Source organism: Lissotriton vulgaris, chromosome 8, assembly GCF_964263255.1.
Source record: "Lissotriton vulgaris chromosome 8, aLisVul1.2, whole genome shotgun sequence".
Taxonomy (NCBI): Eukaryota; Metazoa; Chordata; class Amphibia; order Caudata; family Salamandridae; genus Lissotriton; species Lissotriton vulgaris.
The window spans coordinates 1,281,846,553-1,281,863,930 of NC_141696.1; the positions used below are offsets into that span (position 1 = coordinate 1,281,846,553).

Here is a 17,378-nt window from a genome sequence, read left to right on the forward strand (position 1 = left end):
ATCACCATGATAATGAAATGGTGGGTGAGGATTGCAGAACAATCCTCAACAAACTAAGACTCAGTAGGTGACCAGTAACATCGTGGAATGTGCCAGTCTTTACATGCTGTACTGTAAGTGCCACTGGAGTCAAGTGGCAGGAGAGAGGGCAAAATTATGTGTCAAAACTTGCTAAATTATGCAGCACAAAACACAAATGATGTGGCGTAATGCAGCACATTTTGTGACAGAATTACTTCATTATTTTGTTGTTTTTACTTATGATAACACTGTCTTAGCAAAGGTGTCACCTCATTAGTACTACTTTAAAACTCAAACACAGCAGTAAGCTACTGAAAGTTCACCAGTCAAACTTTGTAAAAGGCCGTCCACCAACTGCAAAACCTGTCTATGTATTCTTAGTAAACTTTGATTCGTTTGAGCTAGTAACAATTTATTTGGCTAAAAACTGTAAATCATGATTATGTGGCATATACAGCAAATTCATAACTATGTACAAACTCCATGGGCGAAGAATCACATAATTCCAGTGGCCTAGAATCTTGTGTACAACCGCAGGCTGTCACACTGCAATGTTACTAATATATTGTTCCCAGTATTACACTTCCCAATACGTACGTATGGACATTCTGAAAACCATCCTTTACAGCATTGCATCCTAAATACAAACAATGGATGTAGGATAAAATAATGGGTGACTGCCTTAAAAAAACACCAATGAGAAGTTTCTCAAAGAAAACTTGCCAATAGGCTCAAAAGGAATTTGCAGTGGTACTTTCCAGGACATGGTACAAGTTCCATGATGACACTGACTGTTTGACAGAAAATAGAATTTTTAACAATTTCATGAATGGATCTTGCCCACTTCCAGTAAACATATGTATCAGTGTGTTCTACTAATTTCTTTCTGAGATTGAGGTGGTGGCTGTTCAGCCTTCCATTAAACTCCTGCTCCACGCCCTGTTGGAAGATTGTCCTATTCAGATGTGTTCACAAGCTTAATTCTGACCACGTTAACCAAAGTGGGGCAAATGCCTAAGTTCCCACAGCAGGTTCTGAGGTCCAAAATGCATCCTTTGCCTCGCAGCCATCAGTCAAAGTAAATCCCGGATGCTCTTCCCATTGTTTCATATCAGGCCCTGGGAACAAAACTGGTGCCCACTACCCACCAAAGTCCTTGTGATTTGATTCTCCTTTCCAAGATTTGTGCCTCCTTGGGCATGCAGGAATCCTGTGTCTGTAACTGGGTGTACTGTGCATGCATTTTAGGACTAGGGGAATATGTTCAATGTCACCATGTAGAGTAAATGAAACATGGGGCAGGGGAATTGTTAGAGTTGTCCATATCCCTAAGGACAGGAAATAACTTCAACCATTCCCATACTCATTGAAAGCACAACAGCGCAGAGTGAATATGCAGGGATTTTACAGTCACGAAGAAGGGAGGTGGGAAAGGGATGGGGTCTGCCAAAAGCAGCTCCATGGTGGCTGACCAGTTCACAAAGGCATTGGCATAGTGGTAGTGATTGTGATGCCCAATATGAACAGAACCAGTGACTGACAGCCTCATAACATTAGGAGGAAATACAGCAGTTGGGGGTGAGACTTGGGCAGAGGGTGGTAAGCTAACAGAGCTGCATTGATATTCTGATGACTAATAAAAGGACATATTTAATAACTCACTTGACCCTGTTAGGAGAATGGGCAAACACTCTTTGTTTTAGCTAAATAACACCCTACATACTTAGCAATCCAAATGGCTTCTTGCCTTTCAAGGTTACATTGGAGGTCTAAGTTCTCAGAATTCAACACCGATGAACACAGCTGACTTTAGAAAAAGGGAAAACAAGATACTTTTTTAAGGTGCCACCAACAGCAGGGGATGCTAGCCTGCCAGTACAAACAGAAAACTGTGTCTGCGCGACTGGGATAGAAATGATGAAAAATGTCACTTTGCATCACTTCACTGGCAGCACCTTGAAGCAGTTAGCACCAGAGGATTATCACTTCTTCATATGTCAAGTTTGACTGTTACTCCATAGTCATGAGGTGAAGAATCTTGCACTCAGACTGATAAGGTTTTGGAAAATGTAAACCTTGGAAGAGTAAAATGCAGACATCTGTTATTGCTCCTTGAACCAAATGATTTATAAATAAAACTTTTCCTGAGGAAGTTGGTTGTACAGGAGGTAAGGAGGTACATTTTTCTGAACAGTACCCATTAGCACATTATGTTTAACTTCTCATAGGAAGCAGTTACAAATTCCTCAATTCCTGGAGTTTGCCTAGTAATTTTCAACACTGCCAACGATTCGAAAATATTAACAATCACAAGAATCTCATTCTGCCGTTTCCTCTCGTGCCATATTGCTCTGTCTTATCGGTTAAGATCGGGCATTTGCAGTTACACTATAAAAACACGAATAAATCCCAGTGCTGCGTGAGGTCCATAATGCTTAAATACAGTTTTGTCGCCAATCGAGCAAACTGCTTCATACATACCTACTTTTTGCTTCCTATCCAATACAGTGCAGAAATCAACAGTCAGTTCCATAGGATGTGGTGAATTGGTGAGCAATACCCACTATACTAAGAAATGTAAGTGCCATCTAATTTCTACCTGTAAGTATCAATATTTTTACTTTTCAGAGCCCTTCTTCTTGCACCTCTGCTGAGGACACAGCCATAATATGCTTCTGAGTAATGGATAAAACCTTCACCTGGTAAAATGAGCGTGACCTGCACAGGACGGCGTGAACATAGCTCGGAAAGATTATCATATAAAGTGTGCCATCTATGAAGGTAGTTGGAACCCAGTCAAGTACTGGGCAGCTTTTAGACCAGATACGAGAAATGTAACATTTTCCTCCACATGCTCCAACCTGCCAGTGGTGCTGTCTAGCAAGTGCAAATGAGCCTACAGACAATTGTCTGATTCAACTTCTTGCAAAAAATTGAAGTATATTTCATGTTCTCCCTGGAGGTAAAGTCTATAACTTTTGAAACCTTAGAATTTACATTGATGTGCTTGGAATATTTTTTCCCAAAATAAAAAGGCACCTACTTACCTTTGGTAAAGTTCTTTCTAATGGATGTGACAGCCCCGGAAGAATCATTACAGGAAGCTTCTTCCCAGGCGCAAGGTTGGATCAGAATTTATGCAGCAGTAAGTAGCATCTTACCAGCTCCACGTAGTGTGTTCAACATCAACTGTGGAACATTCCAAAGGATGTGACAAGGATGGTCAGTTTTGCCTGTTTTTCCCAAATCTTCACTGAGGTTTAAGATACAAGGGAAAGCCATATTGAGGAATACGTTACTTACCTTCGGTAACACTCTTTCTGATAGAGACTATCTAGCTGCAGATTCCTCACCTTTTCAATATTCCCTAGGGATCAGATTGGCTCTGGAAACTTTTCAGCAGTACCTCTGCGTGTCATAAGGTGGCGCCTTGTAGCTCTGCACCAGTGCTGTTCCGCTCCAGAATTGACGAGCGGAGCCTATACAGGCACTACTTCCATGCACTGTCAGTTGCTTTTGAGACTGTTTGCACCCCCAGACGCAAAGCCCCAAAAGCAAATTGGTAGACCAGTCTGCAGATTCCTAGACTTGGGTTCCTATTAATAGATTGAGTCCAATCAAAGAACAAGGAGGAAGGGAGGGGCAGTGAGGAATCTGTGCCTATATAAAGTCTCTACTGGAAAGAACGTTACAGAAGGTAATTAACTTGTTCTGCTAATAGAGATGGTCTTGGAAGAAGGTAGTGCACAGTGGATTGACAGAAAGAGCCTGGAGCTCATTCACACGTGATACCGAGGTGATGAAGATGAGGAATATGGTCTTAATAGTAAGGACCGTAATGGACAGCTTTGAAGCGGCTCAAATGGTGTGCACATCAGATAAGTCAGGACCAGAATATGGTCCCACTGGGGCATTACAAAGGGAGAAGAGGGAACATGTGTTGCAGCCCATTAAAAGTCGCATCACTACTGGTGACTTAAACAACAAGGGCTGATGTGGCAGCCGTAAGAAGGTCAAACAGGCTGAAAGACAACTGTTAACTGTGCCTAAAGCAAATCCTTACCAGGCAAGAGGAGAATGTCAGATAACTTCGTCTACGGGGGTCAATTTGGTGTGCTTCCCACCAAAACACAAATTTGTCCCAAAGACAGGCGCACACAGCTTTCATCGAGGGATGTCGGACTACCAAGATGACATCAAACACCTCTGGAGGAAGGTCGAAGGAGTTCAGCTGTCACAGCTCAATCTCCAAGCATGAAGTTGGATATTGCAAAGGCCAGATGCAGAACCTTGCCCTGTTTCTGAGACAGCGGTTGCTCTTAGAGGTGCTTCATGAACAGAGGACATGTTCAAGCCCAGGATTTCCGGATACCATATTCTCGGTGCCCACTATGGGGCCACTAGGATGACTTAGAGGCCAGTTAGTCCTGATCTTCCTGAGAACGTGGAGCAGAAGTGGTATTGGTGGAAAGACATAAAGGAGTTCTTGAGGTGGAACAGGTCTCCGAGAGAGAGAGATGCCTTGGAATTCCAATGCACAAAAGTGCTGACATTAAGCACTCTCGGTGGTGGTGAAAAAGATTGAGCTATGGTTCTTCCCATTCGAGGAAGATACTTTGCTCCACCTCTGCATATTACTACCAATCAACGGTCCGCTAGGCACTGACGTCTGAGCTCGTCCTCCCTGGCATTCAATGATCCTGCCAGGGGGTTCACCACCTGGAAAATCCCTTGGCGGTCTAGCCATTTTCAGAGGTCCATGGCCTCCTGGCACAGTGACCATGATCAAGCACACACAAAGTAGGTCTGGTCCACAAAGGGGAAGGGGGTGGCGGGGGTGGGGCAGGGGGGGAAGAGTCAAAGTTGTCCATGGGAGAATACTTTCTTTAGGACAAAACCATCATTCACCTGAGGGTGACATCCCATCGAAGGGCATGTCCCTCAGGGAGGACTGGTTGTCGCTAGAAAACCCAGTCAATCACAGTCACTCGTGGCAGCAAATGGCAACACTAGTACCTATGGCCCGCCAGATAAAATAAGTGGTGTCCACGCCACAAAGAATCATGCACTTGACTGCATCATGACCATCTTAGGCCGTTTGAGAGAGCACAGGGTGATGGTCCAGGGGTGACTTGTCGAGCTGAATCTCAAAGGGCATTTAAGTATCTTCCCAACAAACAGCTGGCATTAACAGAGCGGAGGGCCAAGCTGGAAGAGCAAAATATAAGTTTTCTGAATGTTTCCACTCGCTTACATTCCTTATCAGTGGAGCAGTAGCAAATGTGTTGGGAATTAGAGCGGCTGGTAGACACGTGCACCACTAGGCTTTCAGTCGAGGGATGCTCTGAAAGAAAATAAAGGTTGCCTGGGGCAGGGCGGTGTGGCCTAGCAATTTGTCGATTGACAAGTAGGTCAGCACACAGCTTGGCTCAATCCCCAATAATGTATCTGTCAATGCCTGGTTGAATGATAGAAGGGGCTACAAAGTTGCCTGCCTTGGTTAAAGGACTTATGTTAAGCCATTTGTCTCAATCTCCAAGGCGAGGAGCTGGAGATTAAGAACTTCGGCCACCCTATGCATCTCCATGGAATAGGAAGTGGATTCTTCTGTGGCTGATCCAGGGTATGAGAAGAGACCTGTTTACGAGATGGTGTCAAGGTCACTACTAAAGAATGATGATGGATTAAACCCAGATCAGTTGACTGGTGGTGAGTGCTTGCAATGTTCAACACTCCGTCCATCATCCCCTTTGGTTTTGCTCTGTTCGCCCTAAGTTGGCAGGGTATGCCCAGACGTGGGTCCCTTGCTCACTTTGCCACTGGATACAAGCTAGCCTGGCTGATGACGGCTGATTAGCCAGAAACCGGTCCCGGGATGCTTGTTTCCAGTCCAGGGGAGACATGGCTTGGCAGTTCGGGCTGGGTTGTTCCCATGAGTCACAGGGTCAGACTGATTTGCATATGGCCATGTCTGAACTGGGGTGGTGGAGTGAGCTAAAGAATGATGATGGATTAAACCCAGATCAGTTGACTGGGGGCGAGTGCTTGCAATGTTCGCTTTGGTATCGAGGTCACTAGCCTTCTTTAAGTCCTCGTACCAACTGCCATCCTGGTAGGGCTGAGTGAACTCATAACCCAGGTAACAGTCATTACCTGAATCGGTTCCAAAAAGGGAATGCAGTGATTGTGGTCTCGCTTGTGGAGATGGCAAATCAAGTAGGGAAGTGGCACCCTGGGCAGATTAGGGCATGTCTTTGGCCGAGGACGGACAGGTGTGACAAAGAACTATGAAGGCCTCCTCCTTAGGCACTGCCGGAGTCGGCATAAGAGTTGATGTGCCCGGGGTAGTTAATTTTATTATTTCATTTCGGAGCTTATATAGCGCGCAGCTAACCCCAACGGGGGTGTCCCGGCGCTTAGATGGCAAAGAAGGGAGTAGACTCAATGGAATTAATCGCTGGAGAAGAGCCACGTCTTGAGGTCTCGGCGGAAGATGGATTCTGAGTTAGTCAGTCGTAAAACCAAGGGTAGGCTATTCCAGATACCGTAAAGTCTCTGCCACCCATTCTGGTGTGACGAAAGCGGGGGGATGAGGAGTCGTACATGGTTAGATCGGAGAGCGCGATTAGATTGGGCCTGCCTGAGTCGAGCTCTCAGATAGGCCGGACCCGTATTCCGTAGTGCTCTGAAGACTAAGATCATTGATTTAAATTCAATACGTTTAGCCACTGGGAGCCATTGAAGCTTCTTCAGGAAGGGGGAGATCGAGTGTTGGTAAGGGATATTGTATATCAGCTTAGCTGCCGCATTCTGGACTATCTGTAAGTGTCTGATCAGGTAGGCAGGAGCCCCTGGGTACAAGCTATTAGCGTAGTCTAAATGGGAAGTAAAAAGTGCATGAATAACGGTCCTGCGTGAGTCCTGAGGGAGGAAGGGGAACATTTTTCTGATCAGGCGGTGTTTTCCAAAACAGGCTGCAGATACTTGATCAATTTGATTTTTGCATGAAAGTTCGCTGTTGAATCTGAACCCTAAGTTCCTGGCCGACGTCACTGGTTCGGGAGGAGGGGATAATTCTAGAGGCCACCAAAGGGAAGGAAGAGGAGGGCTAGGTTGTTTAAGAATAGCACCTCCGTTTTATCCGAGTTCAGCTTGAGTGTATTGAGGGCCACTTAGGACGAGATGTTGCGCAGGCAGCGACGAAACTTAGAGAAGGTAGCTTCGGAGTGGACCCTGAAAGAGAACACTAACTGGGTGTCGTCAGCGTAGGAGATTACACGGACTCTGCAGGCTCAACAATTTGATCTAGGGGGGATAGTTAAACGTTAAAAAGTGAAGAGCTAAGTGCGGAGCCCTGTGAGACAACACATTTCAGTGATTTTTCACAGGAGACAAAGGGCTGCAAGGAGACTGATTGAGAGCGATCAGTTAGGAATGATCTGAGTCAGGAAAGGGGGGGGCCCTGGATCCCGAGGCTGAGTAGTCGCTCTATCAAGATGTCATGGGAGACGTATCGAAAGCCGCAGACAGGTCGAGGAGCACTAGCATGGCTGCCTCCCCAGTGTCTACGGATTCGCAGATGTTTTCCGACACCTCCAACGGACGTTCTTGGTGCTAAAACCGGGTCTGAAGCCAGACAGAGTCGTGAAGAAGGTGGTTGGCTTCAGGGTAGGTGACGAGTTGTTCCTGGACTATTTTTTCAAGAACCTTCGCCGGTTTAGGTATAGGGGAAATGGGGCAAAAGTTTTTAAAAACCGAGGGATCGGCATCAGGTTTTTTAAAAATAGGTATAAGCATGGCCTGTTTCCAGGCAGAGGGGAAGATTCCAGTCTGTAGTGAAGTGTTCCAGATGGTGATCAGCGGAGAGATAATAAGGGGACAACAAAGCTAAAAAGGGAAGCCGGGCAGGGGTCAATGGGTGAGCCAGATATACAGGAGAGCCATTTTTGAACAACAGCTTCGTGGGTGATCGGAAAAAAAGAGGTGAGAGAGTGGGCAGTGGAGGGTTCAGTGATGGGTTCACGGTGGTGCAAGGAGGGGTCGAAGGAAGAGTAAATGTCAACAATTTTATCATGGAAAAAGTTAGAGAGGTTGTCGCAGAGATCCTGAATAGGGGGAGTCTTACTGGATAGGGCATTCGGCTTAGCTAAACCTTTTACAATTTTAAAGAGGGACTTAGATGAGTAGCTGGACGAGTTGATCTTCTTAGCATAATAGTCTTTCATTTCTGCGCGCTTTAGTCTGTGAAAGTTCTTAATGGCAGCTCTATATATGGCTTTAGCCTCCAAACTATAAGTGAGTCTCCAGCAACGCTCCAATTTTTTGCAGCAGCTCTTTGTGGCATGTAGTGCGGGGGTGAACCAAGGGGCGGAAGGCTTAAGTCTGGTGGAGACAAGTGGTTGGATAGGGGCAACCTTGTCAAGAGCAGAGGAGAGCCAGTCATTAAAGCTGGTAACAACATGATCCAGGTCTCCACTAGCCTGTGGCAGGAAGTTGTCAAGGGCAGGGGTCAGGGAAGAACAGGTGACCTTGCACTATTTTCTGCCATACTCCCAGGTGGGTGGGGTGGGCTGGATAGGAGATGGAATAAAATTGAAACTAAAGGGGATCAGAGAATGGTCTGACCAGGGTAGCGGCAAGGGGGTAGTAGTGAGGAGGTTGGAATTGTTTGTGAATAGTAGGTCTAGAGTGTGGCCAGCCCGATGAGTGGGGCCCTTCACCCTTTGCGTGAGATTGAGGCCATTCATAGTTTCTAAAAGTTGGCTAGCTCCAGAACAGCCTACGTCATCAACGTGAGGGTTGAAATCGCCGAGAACAGTGAATTACGCGTGTTTTAGTGATAGATCGGCCACAATGTCATTGAAACCTAAGAGCGGTTGTGGCGGGTAATTAGGGAGACGATAGATGAGACTTCCAGCCAACACCAGATTGGAGGTGGAGGATATGCAGAAGTACATTGCTTCCAAGGACTAATATTGGTGATAGTTCTGGGGGATAATTCCCAGCCGTGTCCGAGTATCACAGCAATCCCACCACCTAGTTTGTTATTAGGTCTGTTAATACCTGTGAGGTGGTAGTCTGGTGGAAGAGCTAGCTTAAGATCAGGGTTAGAGGAGTCCCTGATCCATGTTTCGGTCTGAAACATAATGTCCCAGGCATGGATTGTTAGGGAGAGCCATATGTCATTATAGTGGGGGGGAGCGATCTACAGTTAAGAAGACAGGCTTTTGCGGATAGGAGAGGCACTGTGGGTTTGATAAAGAGACTGAGAATTGAAGAGGTAGGGCTGAGCGGAGAGGGGAGGGAGGGGATCACATTAAGTACCAAAGAGCAGTTATCACATTGAAGGACAGGCAGAGGATCAGCGAGGATGAAGAGGGAAGGGGCAGGGCAGTTGCACCATTTCTCTCTGATAGCTAACAACTGTGAGGTAGATCAGCAGATCGGGACGTCGCAGGGGCCGCCAGCAGCATGGCTGGCGCTGGTCGCGGCACAAGCGCGGACGGGCGCAAGACAGGCTTGCCTTTGGCGCGCCCGCTGCGCGTCGATCTGGGCATGTCCAGATATAGTGAGGTAAGCTGGGATGCTAACCTCTCGGGTGGTGCGAGGCGGAAGTGAGAAAACCTGACTTCCGGACAAACGGAAGAATCCGTGCTGGACCGGGGAGGGACACCGAACTCAACCGCCAGGTAAGCTAGAAGTGAATGGAAGGAAGATATATATATTTTTTTAATTAGATTGCCTTTAAGAACACACAAAGTGACATGCAAATATGGCATAAAAAGTTAACAGACAAAGCAAAATTTAAAAAATAGCATAAGAGCCCTTTCCCAGGAGCTCTACAAATGAGGCAATTTGTGAAAGTAAAGAAACAGATTAGTTATCTTTTAAGCAGAGGAATGTCATCAGAGACTGAGAGGGAGCCCTTTCCCAGGCGCTCTACGAGTAGAGTGACTCAGGAGGTCACTCAATAAGTACTAAGCGTGTCCGCTGCGCATCGGTCTGGGCAAATGAAATGGGGTATGGACAGGAACTGGAGTAAGACACTCGGAGGGTCCAACTGGCGCTCAAGGAGAAGTCGCTAGTTGTATTAAAGGAGGAGGACATCTCAGCTTCTAGAGGACCCGAGGTGCACCACGGAGTCGAGCAGGGATCCAAAGAGCTGGCACATGGCTACACAGAACTCTCCAATCTGATGCGGCGTGGCTGAAAGCCCCAGACACTCAGGTTCTGCCAGTACTAGCTGCAGGACTGGCCACAAAGTCAAATGACTTTGGGAACAAGATTGAGAAGTGTGGTGCCAGTGCAGTGCCTGTTAAGGCGAACACGAGTGGCGCGAGGGATCAGAACCTTCGATTTCTTGTGTTTGTTTAGTTTACTTGGTGATTTAAAGCGTAACGAAGACCGGTCTGTGGAGCAGCTCTGTCAACTCCGGGACTGAGATCGAACATTTGACATGGAGCAGGACTTGTAGGTCCTGGAGGGAAATCTTTTTATGCTTGGCGATATACAGCTTCACCTCGCTGTCCCCAATGGGTTTTGGGTTCAACGACGCACAGTCGCTGCAGGCCTTGAAGTTATGACTCGACCCCAGGCACCACAGGCACAGCTGATGGGGATGCATTACAGTTATTTGTTTGCGACAGTCCCCACAAGGCTTAAAACCTGTTGTGTTTGGCGTGAAATTCCTAGCACAACAGAGAAAATGTAGAAGTAACATTTGAGAGAGATACAGAGTCTCGATCTGCATCCGAAGGCGCAGAAAGAAAGGCACTGGCATCAGCATGCGCCAGTGGCTCCTATATAGGCTATCCACATTATTTTGAGAGGGGAACGGCGTTGGAGCGAAATGGTACCACCTTCTGGTAAATAGTGATACTGCTGGAAGGTTTCCTAACTCAGTCTAATGCCTAGAGAATATTCAAATGGTGAGAAATCTGTAGCTACAAGTCTGTCAGAAGAAACAATATGGATCACAAATCCTCTGGAGGAAAGGAAGAAGGGAGATACAAAATCTGTGAAAGCTGTCATATCCATCAAAAGAACATTTCCAAAGGTGCCTGTTAAGGACTGGGTGCTGTGAAAATCTGTAATTTTTCCTTTTTGATTATCCTAGGAAAGGAATATGCCTTCAAATAGCCACATTGCACTCTGCACTTAATAGCAGATGTGAAAGGTGCTGAGTCTCCTTACGAGGTTGCCAGTTAGGTGAAACAAGCATTTGTAATGCAATCGGTCTCGCCTTTGGGACCTTATATGTATTTAGCTATGCAGCACATTAGCCTGGTTGCTGAAACCTACTATTCTTTAAGATGAAGGGAAAGTAAGCACCAAACTGCGTGACACGCCAGGTATGGACACATGGAGAGAAATATTGCCTTTCAGCGGGAAATGGTATAGTCCAAAGCTCTGTTTTTAATATAAAATTGGGGCTTTCGGTGGTCATATCACTCAAAATACAGGATTTGAAAAAAAATATTGTCTAGGGGTGCTCGTGGAAGACAATTTTTATGGACTGGAATCTAGAGAAGCTAAAGTGATTCTGGTGTTTTACTGACCTCTGCTGGTCGTTTTCTATCAAGAAAGTTAAATTGAGGCAGTTGCCAGAAAAATTAAAAAAAGAAAGTCCCTCAGCAGAAAGCAATTCTGGTATTTTACTGACCTCTACTGGTCGTTTACTACCAAGACAGTTAAATAGAGGCAGTTGAACAGAAAAAAAAGTCCCTAAGTGGAAGCAGACAAGTCCTAGGGCTGATCTCCACAGTCGACAAAGTAATGTTGGACCTCTCTGCCACTTTTGATACTGTTACCCATTCACTTCTTCTGGCCCGCCTGAAGGAATTAGGAATTATTGGTGCCGCCGGTGAATGGCTGAAATCCTTCTTGGAAGGTAGAACCCAACAAGTGTGGATCCCTCCCTTCACGTCCACTCCCCAAGTTCTTTTGAGAGTTGTGCTGCAGGGGTCTGTAATTAGCCCACTTTTGTTCAACTTATATATGACTCCTCTTATTCAGTTGGCAGAAGAACTAGGACCTAAGGTTGTTGGGTATGCCGATGACACCAAGCTCCTGTTCACTTGAAAAAAATCTGAGTCATTCACTGCCCATGTTAAAACCTGTTTAGCTGCAGTGTTTAATTGGCCGACACATGCTCAGCTGAAATGCAATGAGGATAAAACGGAAATGTTATTCTTTGGAGAATTTCCTCCCCACGCTTGGCACACCTTCTGGCCTGATGAGTCTACCAGGCCTTCTCCTAATGGACTTCCGGTAAAAAATCACGGGATCTGATTTGTTGAAAAGCTGAATTTCTGTAATCAAATTAATAAAATGATTGGTACTTGCTTCGGCATTTTGAAACTTCCCATGAAATTTCTGCCCCCTCTGCCCTTAACAGCTAAGGAAACGGTCGTTCGAGCACTTGTTACCTCCCGCATTGATTATGCAAATGCACTATACGTGGGCCTTTCTGCCAATCTTATTGATGAACTTCAGGTGGTCCAAAATGCAGCTGCTCGTTTGCTTCTTGACCACCACAAACACACCAGCGTCAGGCAACATCTGTGCAAACTGCACTGGCTACCGGTGAAGGCAAGGTTCACATATAAATCCATGGTAACTATCCATGCCACACTTTACGAATATGGCCCCCTCTACCTCAGGAAACGCTTTCAGGTCTACTCCCCCAGCAGACATTTGCGTTCTTCTAACATGCTAGTGGCTTCTGTCCCCAGATTCCGCCTGAAGAGAAAGGGCGGTAGCACTCTGGCCTACTTGGCGGTCATGGCTTGGAACTCGCTCGCTCTTGACCTGCGTAGTCTGCAGAATTCTACCCAATTTAGGAAGAAGCTAAAAACCTTCCTTTTTCAATGATCTGGTTTTTGTGTTTTTGGCTCTTATTTTTCCCCTTTCCTTCCGCTGTCTCTTGGGTTTGTGCGGGGACACTCTTGAGTATCTGTGTGCGTTACAAAACCATTAACTTAAACATAGGTATATACTAAAGTATATACAAGAGGTCTCGAATGCTCAACCTAAAAATCATACATCTCTGTAGGTTATATATGATAATATGCACTATAAAGCAATTATCTGCACGCGCATATAATACACATTGCTGATTTCTTAACCACACATATAGTCGTAAAAAGAGGGCGCGATACGTTTGTGACAGTCATTATGATGTGGTACAAAAGGGGGTGGGAATGGACGGAGCATCTGAATCAATCAAACACTCACACCCAGTCAAAAGATCTGGGTTTAATCCATCACCGTTCTTTAGCCCACTCTGCCACCCCAGTTCAGACATGGCTATATGCAAATCAGTCTGACCCTGTGCCTCATGGGAACAGTCCAGCCCGAACTGCCAAGCCATGTCTTCCCTGGACCAGAAACAAGCTTCAGAGGACCGGTTTCTGGCATTCCAGCCGTCTTCAGCCCGGCTTGCTTGAATGCAGTGGCAAAGTGAGCAAGGGACTCACGTCTGAGCATACCCTGCCACACTTATGGCGGCCAAAAGCGGTACAAAAGGGGGTGGTGCTGGACGGAGCATCTGAATCAATCAAACACTCACACCCAGTCAAAAGATCTGGGTTTAATCCATCACCGTTCTTTAGCCCACTCTGCCACCCCAGTTCAGACATGGCTATATGCAAATCAGTCTGACCCTGTGCCTCATGGGAGCAGTCCAGCCCGAACTGCCAAGCCATGTCTTCCCTGGACCGGAAACAAGCTTCCGAGGACCGGTTTCTGGCATTCCAGCCGTCTTCAGCCCGGCTTGCTTGAATCCAGTGGCAAAGTGAGCAAGGGACTTATGATGTGACCACGGTACATCGCCTACACTATTTATTCCTCTCCATTTTGTTTGCTGAGACCGGGATCTGTCATGACCACGCCCGCGATTGGAATCTTCAGCACTGCGGCGGAATTAGCTGCAAAGATCCTATCTGGCCTCTTCACTAGTTTGTTAGCCCCACTTACGATGCAAGCTACAAGAAGTTCACAATAAGTTTAGCAAAGCAAGCAAAGGCTGGATATAAGAAAATAAATCACTGGAAATAAGAATAACAAAGCTGATCGGAGAGGTTCCAAATCTTCTGAGTGAATTACTGAAATTGTAAGCTCAGACTCTACAGTCTTTTGTTACAAAAAGAAATTAAACATAAAAGCATTGCACCATTCTGTCATTTTACTAAATATAAAATGGGACAAAGACATTTTGCTTCAATTTTTGCACTATGGATCCTGTTTGAAAATTGCAGCAACATCTATTTTCCCCACGATTTATTCTGCAAGTATCACAGATGGTGAAAGAGCAATATACTGCATTAAAAAAAAAAGGTTAAGAGAAATGGCATTACATACTTTCATCACTTAATACAAACAAATAAAACAATTCACATACCTATTTCTTTATTATTGCTAGCTTCATAGGGATCATTGGTTCCTGGTAGGGATCTTAGTTTGGCGCTTAACCGTTCCCCTTTGGCACTTGCACTACTGCTTTGTCCACTATCTGAAAAAAGGAGAAAAGATGAACAATTATTGGAGAGAACGCAGTGGAACAAATGTATCTACTGTTTAAGTTGTTTAAAGATAAAGAAACTAGTAAAGGGCTCTGTCTAAATTAACTAGTTTATAACAGAAATATGACTTTCCAGAGAAAAACTATTTTCATATTCTGATCATCTTTAATATTTCAAGGCATCATATTTATGTTACACCCTACCTCATTTTGTACATTCTAGACTATCTTGTGCTTTGTCTGCTCAGTAGCCTCACACTTCAAACCCCTTGAAGATGTTCTGTGTGTGCCGCTGCTATTCGTCCAGCAGAACGCTACATTCTGCTGGACTGGATGTATAATTACCTGCATTTCCTTAATGTAGAAGAGGAAGGCTACCTTTTCTCCTACCACGGATTGTGGAGATTGATGGTTGAAGGTAAGTAACCCCTAGTAGAGGGGCACAGGCTCATTTTCTCTGCTTCTCTGTTGAAATGTGTCTAGTGAACCTTTTGTTAAATCCACAAAATGTCCCTTTCCACTGCACCAACCTTTCCCCAGATGTTGATTTGTAATATACCTTCTAGGACGACGCAAGACGCAATACATTCCCCACAAGACAGTGGTGGCTTACATAGGCCATTCCACCTTGACTGACCCTTGGAGAACCCACAACAGTTTCACCTTGACCTGGTTTCTGGGTTGCAATTTACACTGAGCAGCGAAACCATGCACTAACCAAAATCGGTTAGGCTGTTTGGAAGTTGTTTTCCGAGATCTGCCCAGCTCAGTCTGGGGATATTCTAAACGTGAGGAATCCGTGGCTAGAAGTATCCATTAGAAATTCCTGGCGTGAGTGGGTCCAACAGAGGGCCTCTGAACCACTACCAGCTGAGGTTTCAAAATACCAATCAGGACGTTAGACAGTGCCTATTGGCACAGGTGCCTAGATAAGATAGAAATATTGTTGGATCTAGTTTAGCGTCTGGGGAAGCAGTTCAAAAGCAAGACATTTGTAGGAACTTCAGTTTGTTGTCTGTGTAATTGAGTTGTCACATTCTGTGCGGTCTACTGAAAAAAAGGTGTTGACCACTGACCTGGGACTGTAATCTCTGCATCTAATAGCATCCCATCTTGTTACGTTCATAGTTATAGGGAGGAACTGATCCAACAAAGGTGGCAAATAATCCCCTGAAGGGCCAGACAACATATAATAACCTGCATTTTCTAGCTGTTTAACTTGAGATCTCAAGATGAAATCTATTTCTTAACTGCTAGAAGACACTCTTGGAGGATCTCAAAATTATTTTGAGTGTGTTGGATATGCATATGCAGAGAAACAGGTCATTAGCATTTGACTGAAAAATGACCTCAAATTAACACAGAACCGTAAACAACTGAAATAAGTAGATAATAAAAACTGGCTCGTGACATTTTGTTTTTTTCAACTCAAGACGTAGTAGGTCCTGATGCCATGATTTAGTAGTGAGGTTTATGTATGTGCACACCGGTTTCATATTGATCACATTTATTCGCTTGATTGTGCCATATAAAGGTATGAGTGCTGACTTTTATGACCTCTGTAGAAATTGTTTCTTTCGCTAGCCCGGTTCTGTGTATTGTAATTGTTTGTCTATGTAATATTGTCATTGACAGGCCAATAAAGTTGTTTAATAAAAATAGAACTGGTGAAGTGCTATTTGCCACTGTGGTCTCCCTACAAAGAATGATTCAGTAGTCTACTGTGCCAAAGGAAACTCAAACAGGCCCCTCGGGTTGCATTCTCCTCATCAATCCACTGAAGGATTGTTTCTAAAAGCTAACCTAAGAAGACTGCATAACAAAACCTGGCCAAACACCTGTGTGAAAGGCAGCAGTACTTGCCCATATAGTCCTGTAACTGGGTGACTAACTGGTTCTTCCAAGACCTTGGCCAGAACAGGAAGCCATGTTATGGCCCTGCAGTTACATTCACACCATGGTCCAAGGTGAAAGCCTATAACATCGCGATGAGTCACCAGCTCAGTTGTCGAGATAAGTCTTGTAGCTCTTGTGACCTTTGTTATTTTACCATTATTATCAGGGGAACCTCGCAAGGGTTTAAAATGGCTTAATGCTATAGCACAGCAGTGATTCTAATAATGTTGATGACCCATCACAGTTACAACTACCCAATACTAAACCCAGGTCAAACATTGGTGATAGGGACACTTTTATGCTTAATTTGTTGCACCCTGTGTTTCTATTCCTAGACTTTACAAGTTCCACGGTAGCCAGTTTACTCACAAGAGTGGATCATTAAACATCTCTTCTCTTGCAGTTAGATGAATATTTTGAAAAACAGGTTAGGACATTTTGATGGCATTATCATTTCAGGAAAATATAGACATGCTTTATGAGAAATATTTATAAATAAAAACTATTTAAAAAAAATCTAGGTTAAGTAAGGAACTCTCATCACAATCGGATTGGATTAGAAATATAAATTATACATTGTGTGTTTATCTGTATATATCTATCTATCTATAGATAGATATATACGCACACATATATATTCACACCTACATCTATATATATACACACACACACACACACATATACATACACACACACACACATATATATATTTATATACACACACATATATACACACACACACATGTATATACACACACATATGTATGTAGATATATATATATTATATATATATATATACATATATATTTATATTATATATATATATATATATATATATATATATATATATATATATATATATATATATATATATATATATATATATATATATATATATATATATATATATATATATATATATATATATATATATATATAT

General features: G+C 44.3%; 1 protein-coding gene across 2 annotated transcripts in view; it reads right to left on the bottom strand.

Annotated features, from left to right (window-relative positions):
• IFT88 (intraflagellar transport 88) overlaps positions 1-17,378 on the bottom strand; it is a 536,518-nt gene that overhangs the window by 23,149 nt on the left and 495,991 nt on the right. For both annotated transcript variants that reach the window (XM_086935210.1, XM_086935211.1), the window contains one exon: positions 14,423-14,533. In XM_086935210.1, the coding sequence (XP_086791336.1) occupies positions 14,423-14,533 (111 nt within the window). The remainder of the gene's footprint in view (positions 1-14,422; positions 14,534-17,378) is intronic.